The 19,164-nt window shown below is 44.8% G+C and overlaps 2 protein-coding genes across 2 annotated transcripts; one reads left to right on the top strand and one right to left on the bottom strand.

Annotated features, from left to right (window-relative positions):
* The first annotated feature begins 10,573 nt into the window (after positions 1-10,573).
* On the top strand, positions 10,574-14,293 carry Pcsk1n (proprotein convertase subtilisin/kexin type 1 inhibitor). Its single transcript, XM_046442600.2, has 3 exons — positions 10,574-10,754; positions 13,056-13,528; positions 13,952-14,293. The coding sequence occupies exons 1-3, from the start codon at positions 10,641-10,643 to the stop codon at positions 14,148-14,150; spliced, it is 786 nt and encodes a 261-aa protein (XP_046298556.1). The 5' UTR covers positions 10,574-10,640; the 3' UTR covers positions 14,151-14,293.
* A 537-nt stretch (positions 14,294-14,830) lies between these two features.
* On the bottom strand, positions 14,831-16,760 carry Eras (ES cell expressed Ras). Its single transcript, XM_046442603.2, has one exon. The coding sequence runs from the start codon at positions 15,765-15,767 to the stop codon at positions 15,084-15,086; it is 684 nt and encodes a 227-aa protein (XP_046298559.1). The 5' UTR covers positions 15,768-16,760; the 3' UTR covers positions 14,831-15,083.
* Positions 16,761-19,164: the final 2,404 nt, after the last annotated feature.

The following is a 19,164-nucleotide window of genomic DNA, read 5'->3' as shown; positions in this document are numbered from 1 at the left end:
AACCCTGTTTGGATGCCTAGCCAAGACTTGGGGACAACATTTCCTGCTTTTTTGCCCATCAGGGTTAGCAGAAGCTGAGGTAAAACTTATTTTTAAGCTGAGGAAAAACCAAATGAGGCAAAACCAAAGAGTTTTGACTCCATCTCCTGTTGACCCTGGTCTCCAGCTATTAGCTGCTTGGTTAGTTGTGTAGAGGTTGTTGCTACCCTGGGTGGCCTGTGGCTCAATGATAGGTCCTGCTGAATTTTGCAGCCCCCCAGGACATGGAGAAGGTGTCTCCCCATTCTCACCCTCTCACTTTCATCGCCTGTCTCTTACTCAAAATGTCCTGTGAACTCTTGCTCATATTCAAAAGTGAGTTGAAATAAATGAGGGTTGGCTTATAGGTTTCCAGGCCTGGGACATGAGGCTTTACATCACATCAAGGACCAACAGTGGCCTTATCCTCATTTGGGTGCTGGGAATGCAGTTTGCTGGAGGCACATTCTCTGGAATGGCTCTGTGGTGGGAAGGGAACTAAATGAGCAAGTGCATCTGGGCTGCAGCTTAAGCCTTGGCACACAAGGGGAACACTCTCGAAGAATGAAGGTACTAGAGTCCCATCCATGGCATCACCTCTCCCCAGGACCCTTTAGAGCCACCTTTCTGGTACATACTTCCTGGTGCACACATTGCAGGCATAACTGAACACAGCCATTTTGTTTGGGATGTTGGGATTATGGTCCCATGCAAGATTCTCTGGTTTTGTGGCGTTTTTGCCTTTCTTCACACCATCCTGTCCCATTGGCACCCTGTTTGTTTATTGTATATCTTTGAATATCAGTGTGTCCTTATAAGATACAGTGTTTTAGGAGAGAATATGCTTTTACTTTATGTGTGAGATTGTTGTGCGATAGATTTCACTCAATATATGTGAAGCTGTAGCCCTCTGCTCATTCTAGATCTGTCGTTGCTCTAAGCTGCCACATGGTACCCCATAGTGGCATAGACTGCATTTTCTCACACGTTGCCATAAGTGGTGGACACCTGGGTGTCCCCAACTCCTCGGCACCACATTCCAGGCCACAATATACATCCTTTTCAGTGTCCCTTCTGTGCTTGTGTGAACAGTTCTCTAGCATACATACCCAGGATGGGATTGCGGGTCACACAGGTTAATTTCTCTGGCTTTCCAGATTTTTCTTTAGAATGGAGAGTGACTCTCCCACTTGAGGCTTCCTTCCTCTTCATCCTTACCAGCACTTGGTACTGCCCAACTTTCTGATTTTTGCCAGTCTGTCCAAGGGGCATTTGTGTTTAATGTATTCCCATTTGATCACCAATAATTTGGGGGATTTTGTCGTATGTCTGTCGGCCTTGCTGGTTGCTCTATGAATTGCTCCTTTTCCCACAGGGCTTTCTTTTTGTGTGTTGTGTTTGTTTGTTTTGAGGAGTCCCTTATATATTTCTGGGCAATTGTAAATATCTCGGAATGGCACTTTTTGAATCTAGGAGATCCTTCACCAAACAGACATTCTTAATTTAAGGTAAATAAATTATTATGTTATGAAGTTTGCTGCTTTTTGATTTATTTAAAATACTTAAGGGGCTGGGGTTATGGCTCAGAGGTAGAGCACTCGCCTACCATGCGTGAGGCTCTGGGTTCAATCCTCAGCAGCACATAAAAATAAAATAAAGATATTGTGTTCACCTATAACTAAAAATAAACATTAAAAAATAAAATACTTAAGGGGCTGGAGTAGTAGCTCAGTTGGTAGAGTGCTTGTCTTGCAGGCATGAGACCCTGGGTTCAATCCCCAGTACCACAAAAATAAATAAATAAATAAATAAATAAAATTAGTTAAGATATTTTCATTTTCTTTTAGCTCATTTCTTTTCCTTTCACATTGAGGCCGCTGAGTTCAGCCTGGTTCAGCTAGGACACTCTGGTATACTGGCTGGCCACTGTTCTGAGTGGTCAAGTGCTGGTTCTCACTGGTTAATGCCAGGCTCTACTGGTTGGTAAAGATTGAACATCACCTTTAAACTATTCGATATGTACCTTTGTATGTGAGACCAAGTTTTATTTTTTATCATATAATGAGCCATTTTTCTCAGCTTTGTCTACTAAAAAAGCCATTACTAGGACTTGGGATATAGCTCAGTTGGTAGAATGCTTGCCTTGTATGCACAAGGCTCTGGGTTTGATCCCCAGCCCCCGCCCCCCCCCCACAAAGCTATTAACCTTTCACTGATATGTGGTGTATTTTTTTCAAAAGTATATCAGCTCCTTAAAAATGTTTTAGTTGGAATGAATTTTATAACATGTAAATAATCCATGATATGTTATAGCTCTCCATTTTTTTTTGCAGAAATTTTGTATCCATTAATGTTTTAACATATTAAAATTATGTATTTCTGGGCTGGGGTTGTGGCTCAATGGTAGGTAGAGTGCTTACCTAGCATGTGTCTAGCACTGGGTTCAATTCTCAGCAGCACATATAAATAAATTTTTAAAAATCCATTGACAACTAAAAAAATATATACTTTAAAAAAATCCAAATTCTAACTTTACTCCATTGTACAATTATTTACATTATTTATCATAATAACTTTTAATAGAGATTATTTTTTTCAGTGCTGGGAATTGAACCAGAGATTTGTACATCCCAAGCAAGAGCTCTGCCCCAGTAGAGAATTTATTAACATAATTGCAAATGTAGTTAGTGATACATATAAATATAAACATACACATAGGTAACAAATCTAAAAGTTCTGACTACACTTTCAAAACATGAGCCCAGTGGGGTGGCCCACATCGGTAATTCCAGTGACTCTGGAGGCTGAAGTGGGAGGATTACAAAATTGCCAGCCCTGGGCACATTAGTGAGGCTTTGTCTCAAAAGAAAAAAATAAAAAGGACTGGTAGAGTACCCTGGGTTCCATCCCCAGTACCACAAACAACAAGAAAATACTTAATGGTAAAGAGTCTAGTTTCATGGGAAAAGATCTTCTTTGACCTTAGAATTAAGGACTTCCCTTTTTATTTCATCATGCTTCTAATGAAAGATATTTTTTTTCTTTTCTTTCTTTTTTTTTTTTTTTTTTGGTACCAAGGATTGCACTCAGGGACACTTAAAAAAAGGGGATGGGGATATGGTTTAGTGGTTAAGTGCCCCTGGGTTCAATCTCCTGTACAAAAGAAAGAAAGGTGGTTATGTTCCCTCTGAAAGGAAATGGGAGAAATTTTGGTTGCAGGAAAATAAAATTTAACTAACATATACAAAAGGGTTCCCATATTTTTCTTATTGATTTCTGAAAGTACAAAGCTTTTATGATCTGTTTTTTTAACCTCTTGTCATTTCAGACATAAGCACATGTCATTTTTCAGCTTGGTATGTCTGTGAACTTACTGTATGAGATCTTTTCGTTAAACAGAAGTCATAATTTTTTGTTTGTTTTTAGGTGCATAATAGGAACAAAAAACAGAAATCATAATTTTTTTGCAATATTGGCAATTAATTGAACAGAGGATCCTCCTGTATGCTAGGTAAGTAAGCACTCTATCAATGTTCCCAGCCCAGAAATCATAAATTTTGATGCATTGTCACCCACATTCTTTTTTTTTTTTTTTTTTTTTTTTGGCACCAGGAATTGAATTCAGGGGCACTCAACCACTGAGCCACATCCCCATCCCTATTTTGTATTTTATTTAGAGACAGGGCCTCACTGCTTAGCACGTCACCATTGCTGAGGCTGGCTTTGAACTCAGGATCCTCCTGCCTCAGCCTCCTGAACCACTGGGATTACAGGCATGTGCCACCATACCTGGCTTGTCACGGACATTCTTTTTGTGATTGCTGCTTTTAAAGTTTTGTTTGAGCCAGGCATGGTGACACATGCCTGTAATCCCAGAGGCCCCAGAGGCTAAGGCAGGAGAATTCTAAGTTCAAAGCCAGTCTTAGCAATTTACTGAGACCCTATCTCAAAAAAAAAAAAAAAAAAAGAAAAAAGAAAACATTGTGGGGATGTGTCTCAGTGGTTAACTACCAAGAAAAAAAAGTTTTGTCTGAGAACTTCTTCCCCATTCTTAGATTACATAGTATATTTTAGTCTATTGATTTGTATTTTTGTCCTTTTATATGAAGGGTATATTTTTGGGGAGAGGGAGGATACCTGAGATTGAACTCAGGGATGGTTAACCACTGAGCCACATCCCATGTCCCTGTTTTTGTATTTTATTTAGATACAGGGTCTCACTGAGTTGCTTTGTCCCTTGCTTTGCTGAAGCTGGCTTTGAACTCTTGATCTTCTTATCTCAATCTCCTGAGCCACTGGGACTACAGGCATGTGCCACCATCCTTGGCTTACATTAAGGTCTTTAACTGACCTGGAGTTGTTTGTATATTATGTGAGGTAGGAATCAGCTTATTTCCCTCTACTTTTCCTAACATCTGCCTTTTTTAAAAAATATTTTTTTTAGTTGTAGATGGTCACAATATCTTTATTTATTTATTTTTATGTGGTGCTGAGTTTCGGAGCAAGGCAAGTGATCTACCACTGAGCTATAACCCAAGTCCCAACATCTGCCTTTTTGATCCTGAAACATAAAGTAAAAAATCTACCTTTTTTCAGAATTGAGTTAGCTATTCACATACCTTCATTCTTTTATGTACATGTATTTTTTTGTTCTTCACTTTAAATAAACTACACTTTAATAAGTGACATTTCAAAGATTTGTGTATAAAATATTAATATAGTTGTATAAAATATTAATATATGTACTCTTCCTATAATAGTCATAAAATATACACATCCACAGGAAATAAGAATTTAGTATAGATTTCTTATATCTGATTAATCATTACAGATAGTAAACAACAATCCATGTGTATGTTCATTCATTCAAAAATATTTATCTCCTAGTCTGATTTGGGAATACAGCAATAATTACAACAGGCAAAAATCTCTTCCCTTCCTAGCCATCCCTGTAAGAATTGTCATTGATGGGCTGGGGCTGGGGCTCAGCAATAGAGCATTTGCCTGGCATGTGTGAGGCACTGGGTTTGATTCTCAGCACCACGTATAAATAAATAAAGGTCTATCAACAACTAAAAAAAATTTAAAAAAAAAGAATTGTCACTGAGGAAAATGATCTCTTTTAATTATTAGTGATATTTCCATTATAGCTTCCTGAGAAAAGTATTGTCATGAATATATACACAGAACATTTCATTAGTCATAACAAGAAGTTGGAGACTTTATCCCTAAATATCCAGATAATAAACATTTAAAAATTTTTTTGGTTGTTGATGAACCTTTATTTATTTAATAATTTATATGTAGTGCTGAGAGTCAAACCCAGTGCTTTGCACATGCTAGGCAAGCGCTCTGCCACTGAGCTACTGCCCCAGACCCCTAGTAAACATTTTCTTAAGCTTTATAGGCCCTCTCCTTTTTTTTTAAATGGGCACAATATCTTTATTTTATTTATTTTTATGTGGTGCTGAGGATCGAACCCAGGGTCTCACAAGTGTGAGGGAGTACTCTACCGCTGAGCCATAACCCCAGCCCCTAGGCCCTCTCTTCTCTGTTGAAACTACTCAACTTTGCTTTGTAGGATGAAAATAGCTATATACTGTCTTTGGATGGATGAACATGACTGTTTTCCAATATAACTTTATTTATGTATTTATTTATTTTCCCTTTTTTATTTTTTAATTTCAAATTAAGTAATTAATTAATTTTAATTAGATATATATGACAGTAGAATGCATTTTGATTCATCATATACAATTGCAGCACAACTTTTCATTTCTCTGGTTGTACACGATGTACCATTACATACATGTACCTAGGGTAATGATATTCATCTCATTCCATCTTTTCTGCCCGCATGTCCTCTCCTGTCCCCTCCCTCCCCTTTGCCCAATCAAAGTTCCTCCATTTTTCCCATGCCCCCCATTATGGATCATAATCCACTTATCAGAGAGAACATTTGGCCTTTGGTTTCTTGGGATTGGCTTATTTCACTTAGCATGATATTCTCCAACTGGATGCATTTACCTGCAAATGCCATAATTTTATTCTTTTTTTATTGCTGAGTAATATTCAACCATGTGTGTATATACCACAGTTTCTTTATCCATTCATCTATTGAAGGGCATTTAGGTCGGTTCCATAATTTAGCTATTGTGAATTGAGCTGCTATAAACAATGATGTGGCTGCATTACTATAGTATGCTAATTTTAAGTCCTTTGGGTATAGACTAAGGAGTGTGATAGCTGGGTTAAATGGTAGTTTTATGTATATATTTATGTAATTATTGAGATCTAAATAATCTACATAAAGTGCAACTTTTTTTTTTTTTGTACCAGAGATTTAACCCAGGGATGCTTAACCACTGGGTAGCATTCCCAATGCTTTTTAAATTTTTGTTTGATACAGGGTCTATTTTTGGGGGGGAGTGAAGTTACCAGGGATTGAACTCAGGGGCACTCAATCACTGAGCCACATCCCCAGCCCTATTTTGTATTTTATTTAGAGACAGGCTCTCACTGAGTTGCTTAGGGTCTTGCTGACTTGTTGAGGCTGGATTTGAACCTGTGGACCTCCTGCCTTAGCCTCCCAAGTCACTGGGATTACAGGTATATGCTACTGTGTGCAGCTAAAGTTCAACATTTTAAAGTATGCAATATTATGGTTTTTAGCATATTTATGAAGTTGTACAGCTATCACCAGTATCTAACCAGAACATTTTCATCATCTCAAAACAACCCTGCGCTCATCAGCAGTCATTCTTCATTGTATTTCCCTCCCCTACCAAATCCTGGCAACCACTAATCAAATTTCTATCTCTATGGATTTGCTTATTCTGGACATTTCACATCAATAGAATCATGCCATGTGTGGCTTTTTGTGTTCTCCTCCTCCTCTTCCTCCTCCTCCTCCTCCTCCTCCTCCTCCTCCTCCTCCCCTCCTCCCCTCCTCCTCCTCCTCCTCCTTCTTCTTTTTTGTACCAGGGATTGAACTCAGGGGCACTTGACCACTGAGCCACATCCCCAGCCCTATTTTGTATTTTATTTAGAGATACAGTCTCACTGAGTTGCTTAGCACCTCGCTTTTTGCTGAGGCTGGCTTTGAACGCTCTATCCTCCTGCCTCAGCCTCCTGAACTGCTGGGATTACATGCATATGCCACGGCACCTGGCTGTGTTTGTCTTCTTTAAGTATGTTTCCAAGGATCATCCATGTTGTAGCATATATTAGTACTTTATTCCTTTTTATGACCAAGTGATATTCCATTGTATGGCTATGCCTCACTTTGCTTTGTTTCTGTTTTTGTAATACTTGGAATTGAATTCAGGGTCTTAAGCATGCTAGGCATGAACTCTACTACTGAGCTACATCCCCAGTCCTTTTTGTTATTTTGTTTTAAGACAGTGTCTAAGTTGCTAAGACTCCCCTAGAACTTGTGATTCTCTTGCCTCAGGCTCCCAAGTTGCTGAAATTACAGACATGTGCCATTGTGCCCAGCCTCATTTTTTTCCATTTATTAATTCATGGATATTTGGGTTGCTTCCACTTTTTGGCTATTATTTATAGTGGTGTTTTGAACAACATTCATGTAAAACTTTTGGGTGGACTCTTACATAGATTTTTAAATAAATTTTATTGACCTTAAAATATTCAGCAAACATTTAAATTGAGCATGTATTGAAGTTATATATTAATTTGAAAAGAAATTAAATCTTCATAATGTTATCAGGCACAGTTTTGTGTACCTATAGTCTTAGCTACTTGGGAGGCTGAAACAAGAGGAGTCCTTGAATTTGGGGCCAGCCTGGATAGCATATCATGACCTTGTCTCAAAATCTTTTTTTTTTTTTTGGTCCTAGGGATTAAACATAGGTATGCTTAACCACTGAGCCACATCCACAGCCATTTTTATTTATTTATTTTTTAAAATTTGCCACAGGGTCTTTTTAAGTTGCTTAGGGCCTAGCTAAGTTTCTGAGGCTGGCTTTGAAATTGCAATTCTCCTGACTCAGCCTCTGATTTGCTGGGATTATATATTCATGTAGCAACATGCCCAGCCTCAATTTTTTTTCATAATATTTAATAGTCTTGAAATGTGTCTTCATTTATTCATATAATGTTTTATACATTTCAATGGAGTTTTAGCCTTTTCTTCAGAGAGGATTATTTAGACTAGTTTTCTGTTGTTATATGACAATATTAACACAAATCCTAAAACTTTAAACAACCTTCTCGGCTAGGATTTGGCTCAGTGGTAGAGTACTAGCATGCTGAAGGCCCTGGGTTATATCACCAGCATCACAAAATATACAGTACATACAACAAACATCTCAGTTTTTGTGGTCAGGAACCAAGGTATGAGTTAGCTGGATTTTCTGCTCAGGGTCTCATAAGCTGAAATCAAGATGTTAACTAGGGCTCCTGTGTCATCTGAGGCTTGATTTGGGGAAGGATCCACTTAGAAGCAGAATTCAGTTTCTTGCAGTAATAGAATTGAGGGCTTCAGTCTAGGTGGATGTCAGCTGGAGGCCATCTCAACTCCTAGAGGCCAGCCTCTAGTCTTTGCTATTCAGGTTTCCCTAGTGGCCACGTGCTTTATCAAAGCCAGCAAGGGAGTATAAGTCCCCTTATTTTAACCTTATTTTTAATTTAATTTAATTTTTTTTTTTTTTGGTATGGGGGATTGAACTCAGGGGTGCTTAACCACTGAGCCACATCCCCAGCCCTATTTTGTATTTTATTTAGAGACAGGGTCTCATTGAGTTGCTTAGTGCCTCGCAGTTGCTGAGGCTGGCTTTGAACTTGTGGTCCTCCTGTCTCAGCCTCCCAAGCCTCTGGGATTACAGGCTTGCACCACCACACACAGCCAGGGCCAGTAGTCTAGAGGAACATCTAATCCTTTCTTGATTTTTAAATTTAATTTAATTTTACTTTTTTGTGGTGCTGGGGATTGAACCCAGGGCCTTGTGCATGCAAGGCAAGCACTCTACCAACTGAGCTATAATCCAGCCCTCAACCTTATTTTTAAATATAATCACCTCCATGTGAGCACATACAGTCACAATTGGTCATGCAAAGACATGATCACCAGAAGGTGGTGAGCATGGGAGCTACCATAAGTGTTTGTCCATTATACCGTTCCTAGGTGTATAATCATCAGCTCCATAAAGGGATGTGGGTAAGGATTTTCATTGTCTGTTGTTTGTGATACCCAAGACATGAAGACATGAATACAGAATCAATGGATTAGATAAATGTTCAATCATATGGCCACATCTTTCTCTTCTTTATAATTTAAGCCTTGTCATCATATTTTGTCTTAATTCCCAAACAAAATATATTTATTGTTTTATCTAATTCTAACATTCATTGTAACATTCTTTTCAGACAACAAAGCATAAAGGAGAAAATGCAAATCACTGATTATCTCCCCACCCAGAAATAACTACTGCCAATATTCTCAACATTTTTTCTTATGGAATATACATATATTTTATTAAAATCTTATTTCCTTTGATGTATCTTTTCTATTTTTAAAAATGTTTTTAGGTGTCAATGGATCTTTTATTTAATTAATTAATTAATTAATTAATTTTTATATGCAGTGCTGAGGATTGAACCCAGGGCCTCACAAATGCCAGGCAAGTGCTTACCACTGAGCCACAACTCCAGCCCTCTTTTCTATTTTGTGCTGAGGATTGAACCCAAAGATTTGCACATGCTAACTAAGCACATGCCCCAACACTGAGCTAAACCCCCAGCCCCTGATGTATCATTTAAGTGGCTTGAAATTCTTTCTGAAACAATATATGGACACAAGTTTATGTAGGTATCTATTTATAGAAAAACAAGCATGTACTGACAGTAAATTAAGACAGAGGCAGGAGGATGTTGGAGAGATGAATACAGAAAATACCCAGCTAAGGAGAGACAGATGGGGAGAGGAAGACAGCAATGGAAGCATAAAGACAGAAAGAAATGCAGAGAGCCATGGAGAGATTAAAAAAATACTGGTGAAGAGACAAGAAGAGGATGGAAAGGAGCATTTCTTGAGCTCCTACTGAATATCATTCTTATTAAACCTTAAAAGTCATCCTAATATTGGATTTACTAGAAACACTCTTATTGCAAGTCAGGGCTGAGCATGGAGAACTGAGCTGTCCAGGGTCACTCCACCTGGATGGAACCCATCTCTTTGTAAAAGGTCTGGCCCACAAGAGACAGCTCATAGCTGTTTACCCAGTAAACAAAGTCCATCTCCCCAAGAAGGCAGAGGTGGGGACCAGCCCCCATTTCACTCCACTGAGTTAATTTTCCCTGTCTGCTAAGTCAACAGCATGGTCTGTTGCCCTAGCAACTGCCCTCCAACTGCCATGGTAACCGCCAGCAGAGGCTCCAGCTCTCCACCTTGCCCCTTGGGTATTTCCATGGCGATGCGCGGGATACAGAAGCTGCCAGAGCCCTGAGGATGCGCGTGCGTAGAGTGGCAGGACCGGGTGGGCAGGAGGGGGCCTGGATCCTGGGCGTGCGCAGTCGCAGAGCACCGCAGCTGTGCCCCATAGCCCGGCGCTGCGCACTTGCCAGCCAGTTCGCCCGTCCGGAGCCCGGCTCGCAGGGGCAGCATGGCGGGGTCGCCACTGCTCCGCGGGCCGCGGGCCGGGGGCGTCGGCCTTTTGGTGCTGCTGCTGCTGGGCCTTCTTCTGTTGCCCCCCGCGCTTTGCGCGCGGCCGGTAAAGGTGCGACCCCAGTCCAGAGCGGGGTGGGGGTGGGGAGAAGGATGCTGCGGGCGATGGTCAGTGCCACATCCTTGCTTGAGCCAGCTCTAGGGATGTGAGGAGATCGTCAAGAGTGGTCCAGGCTCCAGCCGCTGGTACATGGGAAGGCCAGGCTGACACACTAGAGACCAGATTGGGTCTGTGCGTGTGCGGGTGGCATTTTCCTGGGCTCTGCCAGCAGCCGCGCCCTGCCCATCCCACCGCATAACAGGCCAGGCCTTGTGTTGTCCCGCCCTCAGAATGTGGCACTGGCATGGCACTAGGGAGAATTCTGGCAGGGTGTGCACGTATCGGCATGTGTGCATGAGATGTGATGACAGTGATGTGGGGGTGTTTTAATATGTGAATGTGTGTCCTTGGGTTTGACAGCTTCTGAGGATCCTGCTAAGTTGCGTGATTGTGTAGCGTGTGTGATACTGGAGTTGCTTCTGGGACTTTTTTTGTGGGTGTGTGGACCTGATTGCTTTCTCATTGACACCGTGTGTGTATGTATTTGTGATTCCTTATGTGTGATGGCATGGCTTATGGGCGTGGCTTTCTGTGTGCTTGAGTGTGTCTGCATGATTTTGTTATTTCAGAGGAGTGGGTCCTGTCTCTTGGTGTTCACATTCCATCTTGGTTCTATTGGATTGAGTGCCTGAGATTTTGTAGTAATGTTCATGAGGCTGTTTCTTTCTGCTTCGTGGAGCTGTGTCATTGCGGAGAGAGGAGCCATGATGTCTCTGCTGCTTTGTGTCTTTAAGGGTGGTGCATGTCCTTGCACCTGTGTGGCTTGGAGAGTGTAACTGCTTGAGCAAATGTAGATGTGAATGTGTGCTGTAATTTACATGTGGATGTAGCAGTGTTGGGTTGCAAATATGACACCTCAAGGGTTGTCAGTTCATGCGGGGTGGGGGAGACTGTGATTAATGGTGAGTAATTCCCCTGGGGCTGAGGGGTGGTGGGCACCAACCAAGAGCTCTTGCAGCAGCTTCATCCTCTAGCACTTTATGTCTGAATAAGGATGGAAGATTTTTAATATTATTAAATATTTTTATATTCAACAATATAGTTAACATATATGTAAAATTGTAAAGAATAATGATAAAATAACCCATTGCATACCCACGACACAGCTTAAGAAATAGAGTATGACCAATAATAGAAGCCCCTATGTGTCCCTCCCCTGATGTCTTTATCCCCCTCATTCATTATCATGTATTTTCTGTCCATTGATTCCTCATCACATATGTATATATCTCTAAACAATTTATTTTTTAGTTTTTCCTGCTTTGGTACATCATAAAAATGGAATAAAACTGGGCACCTGCCTCCTGGTAGTCACTAGGGGTCACTAAGAAGTCCTTGCGTGCCTGGTATTCTCAGACATCTGCAGTGGGATTCTGGAACTTGCCTTTTTATTTTTTTCTTTATTTTCTTTTTCTTTTTGGGTGCTAGGGGATTGAACTCAAGGCCTTGCACATACTAGGCAAGTGGTATACCACTGAGCTACACCCCCAGCCAAAACTTGCCTCTTTAAAAAGAAAAGTTAGCTCTACTTTGGTGGTGAGATTCATTCGTATTGAGGTGTGTAGTTATAATCCATTTAGTTTTATTGCTGCATAATATTATGTCCTATCATGCATCTATATGCATTCTCAATAAGTGGACAATTGAGTTGTTTCCAGGTCTTTTTTTCCCCCGCCTCCCTTTCCCCTCCGCCCTCTGAGGATTAAGCCCAGGGGAGCTCCACCACTGAGCAACATACCCAGCCCCCGTTTTTTCTTTTTCTTTGTTCTACTATACCCAGCCCTTTTTTAAATTTTGAAATAGAATCTCACTAAGTTGCCTAGCCTCCACATTTATGCTATTACAAAGTGCTGTTGTCATCTTTCACAAACCCATGTCCAATAGTATATGTGCAAAATGGGTCATAGCATATATACTTCTTTTTTCACGTTGCCAAATTGCTCTTCAAAATTATTTTGCCAATTTAATTCCCACTAGAAAAGTATGAGATCCCGTCTCCAGCCACCCCAAGGCAAGTTCTGAGAGTCAGGAAGGCAGAACTGGGAATGGGGTCGAGGGGTCTGTGGTGGTCTTAAGTGTGTCTAGAGATATTTGGTGGGTCTCTTGTGGCCTTGGAGGTGTTTGGGTATTTGGGAGGACTCGTGGCTTGGTGGATATTTAAGGGTCCACGGAGCCCCCATCCCACCCCCGGGTGGAAGTCCCAGGCCTGATGGACGCTGAACAATATATTCTACCCAATTCATCTTCCTGCAGGAGCCCCGCAGCCTGAGTGCAGCGTCGCCGCCGATGACTGAGGCTGGCACTCCCCGCCGCTTCCGTCGGTCGGTGCCCCGAGGAGAGGCGGCGGGTGCGGTGCAGGAGCTGGCGCGGGCGCTGGCGCACCTGCTGGAAGCGGAGCGTCAGGAGCGGGCTCGGGCCGAGGCTCAGGAGGCTGAGGATCAGCAGGCGCGAGTTCTGGCGCAGCTCCTGCGCGTCTGGGGCTCTCCCCGTGCCTCTGACCCGCCACTCGGCCTGGACGACGACCCCGACGCGCCCGCCGCGCAGCTTGCCCGCGCTTTGCTTCGCGCTCGCCTTGACCCTGCCGCCCTCGCAGCCCAGCTTGTCCCCGCGCCGGCACCCGCCGCTGCATTTCGTCCCCGGCCTCCAGTCTATGACGACGGCCCCACTGGCCCGGATGCCGAGGACACTGGAGAGGAGACACCTGATGTGGACCCGGAGCTACTGAGGTGCTGGGCAAAGGGAGGGTTGGGATGGTCATCAGCCTCTTGGGAGAGCGGGGACTAGGGACTGTGGGGCCGCTTCATCCCGTGGAGGCGAGAACATCGAAATCCTGGGGATGGGCAAGGGTTCTGGTGTCCTAGGAGGGAGAACTGAGATCCTGAATGTGGGGCACAGATTGAATGGTAGGTTGACTTCAGGTCCTGGGGAGAGACCCTGATCGCCCGTTTTCTGCCAGAGAGGGAGGCGGGAATTCATAGTTTCTGGTACGGGAGGGGAGGACCTCTTGTCTCCTGAAAGCTCTTGGCTGGGGACCCTTGGGTGAGGAGGGATCCGGCAGTCTGAGGTTACAGGGTCCCGCTGTCCGGGGTCCTGGCCACAGCAGTGACGATTGCGGACACAGGCTTACTGCATTCCTCTTGGTCCTTAAGGTACTTGCTGGGGCGGATCCTCACTGGAAGCCCAGAGCCCGAGGCTGCGGCTGCTGTCCCGCGCCGCCTCCGCCGCGCGGCAGACCAGGATCTGGGCCCAGAGGCGCCGCCTGAGGGTGTACTGGGGGCACTGCTGCGCGTGAAACGCCTGGAGAACCCCCAGCCCCAGGCGCCTGCGCGCCGCCTCCTGCCGCCCTGAGCTCAGCCCACAACCTGTGTCTTGGAACCCAGGAGTGCCCCAGCCACCTGGACACAGGACTCACCCTGCCAGCACGTTGAGCAGCTTACTCCTCCAACCCCAAGATCCCCACCCTGGCCCTACAATAAACAGGATCTGAAGCAGTTGTTTGTCTGTGACTGGCAGTTGCTAATGGCTTCCCCTAGACAGGGCAGAGGGACTCTTTCCCTGGGTCCTGCACTTTAGAGATACTGCCTACTCAGTCTGTGCTTCTATGCACTTAACAGTGGCAGTATATACACAAAGACGGTTTTTATGTGTATTGTTTGCACTGAAGTGCAATCAATGTACCCAAAGCAGGGCCTGGTACACAGAGGGCTCCCCCAAATTTATTTATTTTGGGGGGTACCAGGGATTGAACCCAGGGGCATTTAACCACTGAGCCACATCCCCGGACCTTTTTTATATTTCACTTAGAGACAGGGTCTCACTGAGTTGCTTAAGTTGCTGAGGCTGGGTTTGAATTGATGATCCTCCTGTCTCAGCCAACCAAGCTGCAGGGATTACAGGCATGCACCACCATGCCTGGCCTTCCCCAAATTTCTTGAATGAAAGAATTCCCATAATTCAAGTATCATTCTACCCAGTCTCACTCCCACCCACATAACACTTGGCATGGAGGCAGCTTTGAAACCTGAGAACATTTTAATTTTGCACAAAAATCTCTCAATTTGACATAACATAGCCAACATTAGAAACCCCCGTGTTGCCAAAAAACAAACAAACAAACAAACAAACAAAAAAAAACCTCACCAAATGAAAGTTAATTGAAGTGTGTCCATCTATGCCCATTACACCAACAGTGTCCATGATACTAGTTGATGGGGGGTGTCTCATATCAAAGGAATCATCACCCTGGCCTGTGGGAGAAGCCATCTTTCCAGACCTATATCTTCAGGCCACAGAGCAGCCACAGCTGCACATGGCCTTCTGGTGCTGGGACTTCTCCTCACGTGACACTGCCATGGCCTTCTGGACCCTTTGGATCTCTTGGATGAGCAGGGAAAAGGCTTCCTCCACACCTTGCCGGGTCTTAGCTGAGGTCTCCACGAATGGGGCTCCCCAGCTTTGAGCCAGGGCTACAGCAGCAGCATGAGCATCTCCAGTGGTGGTCACAAGGTCACACTTGTTGCCCACCAGGACTAGGGGCTGGGGGTGGCGAGGACTCCAGGTGGCCCATATCTGCTGCAGCTGGGTCAGAGATGAAGGATCATCGAGAGCAAAGACACCTAGCACACCATCACCAACTGACAAGCACTGGTCACGCAGGGCCCTGTGAGTTTCCTGCCCTGCAGTGTCTAGCACATTCAGAATATAGCCCCCCCGGTCCAGGGCTACCTCCTTCCAGTAGGAATCTTGGATGGTGGGGTCGTGGTCTTCCACAAAGCACTGGTGGGTCATCTGGATGGTCAATGCACTCTTGCCTACGCCACTTGCACCCACCACCACCGCCTTGTACTCAGGCAGTCGCTTGCCAACACCCTTGCGGTGTGACCAAGCCTCTCGACTCTCCTTTGAGCTGGGGTTCCATGTGCCCAGGCCCAGGTCAAAGACATCAGGCTTTGTTGGCAGTTCCATGCCCCAAAACAGGCAGCTCAGGGAAGAGAGAACAGTAGGCTCTGTCAAGTTGGAAGAAAGACAACAAGGGATATGAGGCACTGGGATATCTGGGTGTCACTGAATCAACATTTGGAGTGCCTACTGTGTGCTGATTACTTCCTAATATGCATACATTATTTATGTTGGTCTCCCCCCTTCTTCCTCAGAGAGAACCTCTGTGAAGGAAATATTTTTCCTTTTCTTTTGGGGGTGCTAGGATCAAACTCATGGCTTCACCTAGTACTGGGTTAACTCCTTAGTGCCAAGGCAGAATTTTCCAAACAGCTTTACTGAGGTACAATCTACATCCTGTGAAGTTCCCCCAGTTAAAATGTACAGTTCAATGGATTTATCATACTCATAGAATTGTGTGAAGTTTAGAACATTTTTTGTTACCCAGAAAAGAATTCCCATACCCATCAACAGTCCCTACCCATTGCAGAGGGAGGGCAGGATTTTGTTTATTTGGGGTACCATTGAACCCCACCCCAGGTCAACGCCTGTCAGGCAGTAGTCTGTTCAGAATATCCCCACCCTCAAGGGGTTTATGTTCTAAAAGGGCATTATTATTTAAAAGAGAATAAACCAAATAAATGAGGGAAGTATGTAGCCTACTAACCATTTTCTTTAGAATTTTAGTCTTATTCTACATTGCTGTCTATAATTTCACACTGTTGTCTGACAACAATAAGATAAATAAGTAAAAAAAAAAGTAAAATGTATTTCAGTAGTAGGTGATCACCATGCTGAAGGTACTGGATTAATGTTAGGCATTTTTATTATTATTCAATGTCCCATTGTCTAATTAATGGATTTTCCTGTATGTGAGGCATTGTGAAAAGGCACAGAACAAAACAACACCCAACTCCTGGCCCAGGGAGCATTAGACTCTAGCTGTGCAAGGCAATAAACATGATAAATAAGGAAACTGTCTTGCATATTAGAGGGGGATAGGCACACAGCAGGTGCTCAATTTGTGTTCCTATTAATAGCAAATCACCATTAACTCATTGAATGAACCTCCACTTCCGGTTTGGGAAGCTCCCTCAAAATGCACCATGATGGCTATTACCGCAATTTTCTCTAAAAATCCGGGCAGAGTTTGGGGACGGTTGCTCCACGTTTCCCTGGGAGTTTTAGTGGAGTTCGGGATTTGGAGGGCGAGATGGGGGAGGGATGCAGAACGCCGAGAAAATGGTCGCTTGGAAGTGCTTGCCCAGAAAGGGAGGGGGGCAGGATGAGAAAAACAAGCAGAAAATGGAGCTTTGGGGGTTCACACTGGGAAAAGAAAGAGGGAGAAAACCCATGAGGACAGATCGAGGGGAGGGAAGTAAACAGCAGCAGTGGGGGGGGGGGGGGGCTGGAGATGGTGGCAGTACCAGTGCAGGTAGGGAGGAGACTTCGGGATTTGGTTTACTCTTGAGATGGAACTGACTTGTTTTTTTACTTTTTCTTTCTTTCTTTTCTTTTCTTTTTTTTTTTTTTTTTGGTGCTGGGGATTGACCCCAGGGCCTTGTGCACTCGAGGCAGGCACTCTATCAACTGAGCTAAATGCCCAATCTGGAACTTTCTTTTCTTTCTTTTTTTTTTTTTAGAAAATTCAGAATTTATTTATGCATAGGGCCTATCTACATCACACCCAAACAAAGATGTATTGTCCACTGAAAACCCCATTTGCCTTCAGTCCCTCCATCTATGACATTCTTGGAAGTTCAAAACAGTCAACAGTCTGGACCTGTGTGAGTGTGTGTGTTTTATATATATATATATATAAAATAGGTATGTGGTGGAACTGACTTTCTTAAGAGATTTAAAGGCAGGGGATCAGGGCTGGGGATATAGCTCAGTTGGTAGAGTGCTTGCCTTGAATGCACAAGTCCCCTGGGTTCTATCCCCAGCACCGCCAAAAAAAAAAAATAAATAAATAAATAAAATAAAGGCAGGGGATCAGGCAAGGACGTCTCCATCTCCAAGATTGGGGCCTGAGAAGCTGGAAATCAGGGGGTGCCACGGCCAGCGGTGGGGGGAGTGTGAGAAGAGCTTCTCCCTCTTAGAGATAGCGCTGGTGGCTTCGGTACTGACCCCTAAGTGTGGCACTCAGTAGAGGCAGGGTGAGCCCAGAAGTGCCCACACTCATCTAGTCTTCGCGACTAGGGGGAGGTCGAGCTTAGGGTCACCCTACCCATCAAATCGATGAGGAAAAGCGAACTCATAGAAGCGAAGGGACAGGAACTGACCCCAGGTCACACAGACCCAAGAGAGGTGCTACAGAATGGGTTTTCAGCCTTTGGCTTAAGTAACAGAGCCACTTGCAGTGGGGAATGCCATCGGAGTGTCCCCAAAGGGTCCTTGTGACCCTTGGAGCCACCTGCTTTGAGCTGCTGGGACGCGCCGCCTGGCCTCGCCTTGCCTTGCTGCCCTAGGAGGGTGAGCCGAGGGGCTGTGCATACTGGGTGAGGGAGACTGCTGGGGTACCAGGGCCCCCTTGCAGGACTAACCTGGACAACTCGCCCAACCATGCACTTTCAGTACTTCCTTCCTCTGAGTGAGGCGAGGTGCAAAGCCCTGAGCGGGGACAGAAGAGCCTAAAACTTTTTCCTCCCCGCATCTCTATTTTGGGCTCAGCTTGCACGGTGGCGCCCAGGTGCTCCTTTTCGTCCTATGCAGAGAAGAGTTCCTTGCTTTTGCAGCGCCAGAACCGGCACCCAGCGCCGGGAGCAAGAGGCTCACTTCCCCAGGAAAAAGAACCGCGGACCGGGAAGGGTCCCCTTTAACCTGGCGCTGGAAGACTCCAGCCCAGGTCAGAGTGAGGCTGTGGGTGGGGGACACGGACGGCCGACTCACCTGTGTCCTGGAGAAGCGATGTGCAGGGAAGCTGCGGGCGGATCTGACAGGATGGTCTGGGGGCCAGGCTCCCCGACCCCCAGCAGCGAAGGGGCGGGGGCAGTGGGCATGCGCAGCCGCCCTCTCGACCCCCCTCCCACCCGCCCTCAACCCCTGCACCGCCCCCACTGCTGCGGCCACTGACCGGGTCAAACCTCGGGCACCTGACACCTGGGCGTGAAGGCGGTTCTCCAGGGGTACAATGCGGGAGGCCAGGCCTCTCCAGGTCCCCCCCACCAGCTGCCGCCACCGCCACCACCAAGGGTCCCGCCGCACCTCTCCATGGCCTCGCCTCCGTTTGGGGTGAATCCGTGTGTGCAGGGGGATGCCAGGGGTTGACCCTGAAGGTGGGATTTTGTATTTCTTTGGGGCCAGGTAGTCTGTGAAGTGGCTTTTTGATAGCTCTGGAGGGGGCTCGGTCCTTCCCCCAAGGGAAAGACTTGTAGGGAAGGGGTTATTCTGTCTGGGTAGAAAGAACCCGATTTGAGATGGA

This window comes from Marmota monax, unplaced genomic scaffold (genome assembly GCF_021218885.2).
Source record: "Marmota monax isolate L192 unplaced genomic scaffold, Marmota_monax_Labrador192_F-V1.1 WCK01_AAM20220418_F8-fsc00170, whole genome shotgun sequence".
NCBI lineage: Eukaryota > Metazoa > Chordata > Mammalia > Rodentia > Sciuridae > Marmota > Marmota monax.
This window is presented reverse-complemented; position numbering and strand designations above follow the sequence as displayed.

What these genes read in the sequence shown, in the direction of transcription:
- Pcsk1n (XM_046442600.2), top strand. Translation starts at nt 10,641, where the DNA reads ATGGCGGGGTCGCCACTGCTCCGCGGGCCGCGGGCCGGGGGCGTCGGC. An exon ending in TTTGCGCGCGGCCGGTAAAG is followed by an intron (nt 10,755 to 13,055) that starts GTGCGACCCCAG and finishes ATCTTCCTGCAG; the next exon opens with GAGCCCCGCAGCCTGAGTGC. An exon ending in GTGGACCCGGAGCTACTGAG is followed by an intron (nt 13,529 to 13,951) that starts GTGCTGGGCAAA and finishes TTGGTCCTTAAG; the next exon opens with GTACTTGCTGGGGCGGATCC.
- Eras (XM_046442603.2), bottom strand. Translation starts at nt 15,767, where the DNA reads ATGGAACTGCCAACAAAGCCTGATGTCTTTGACCTGGGCCTGGGCACA.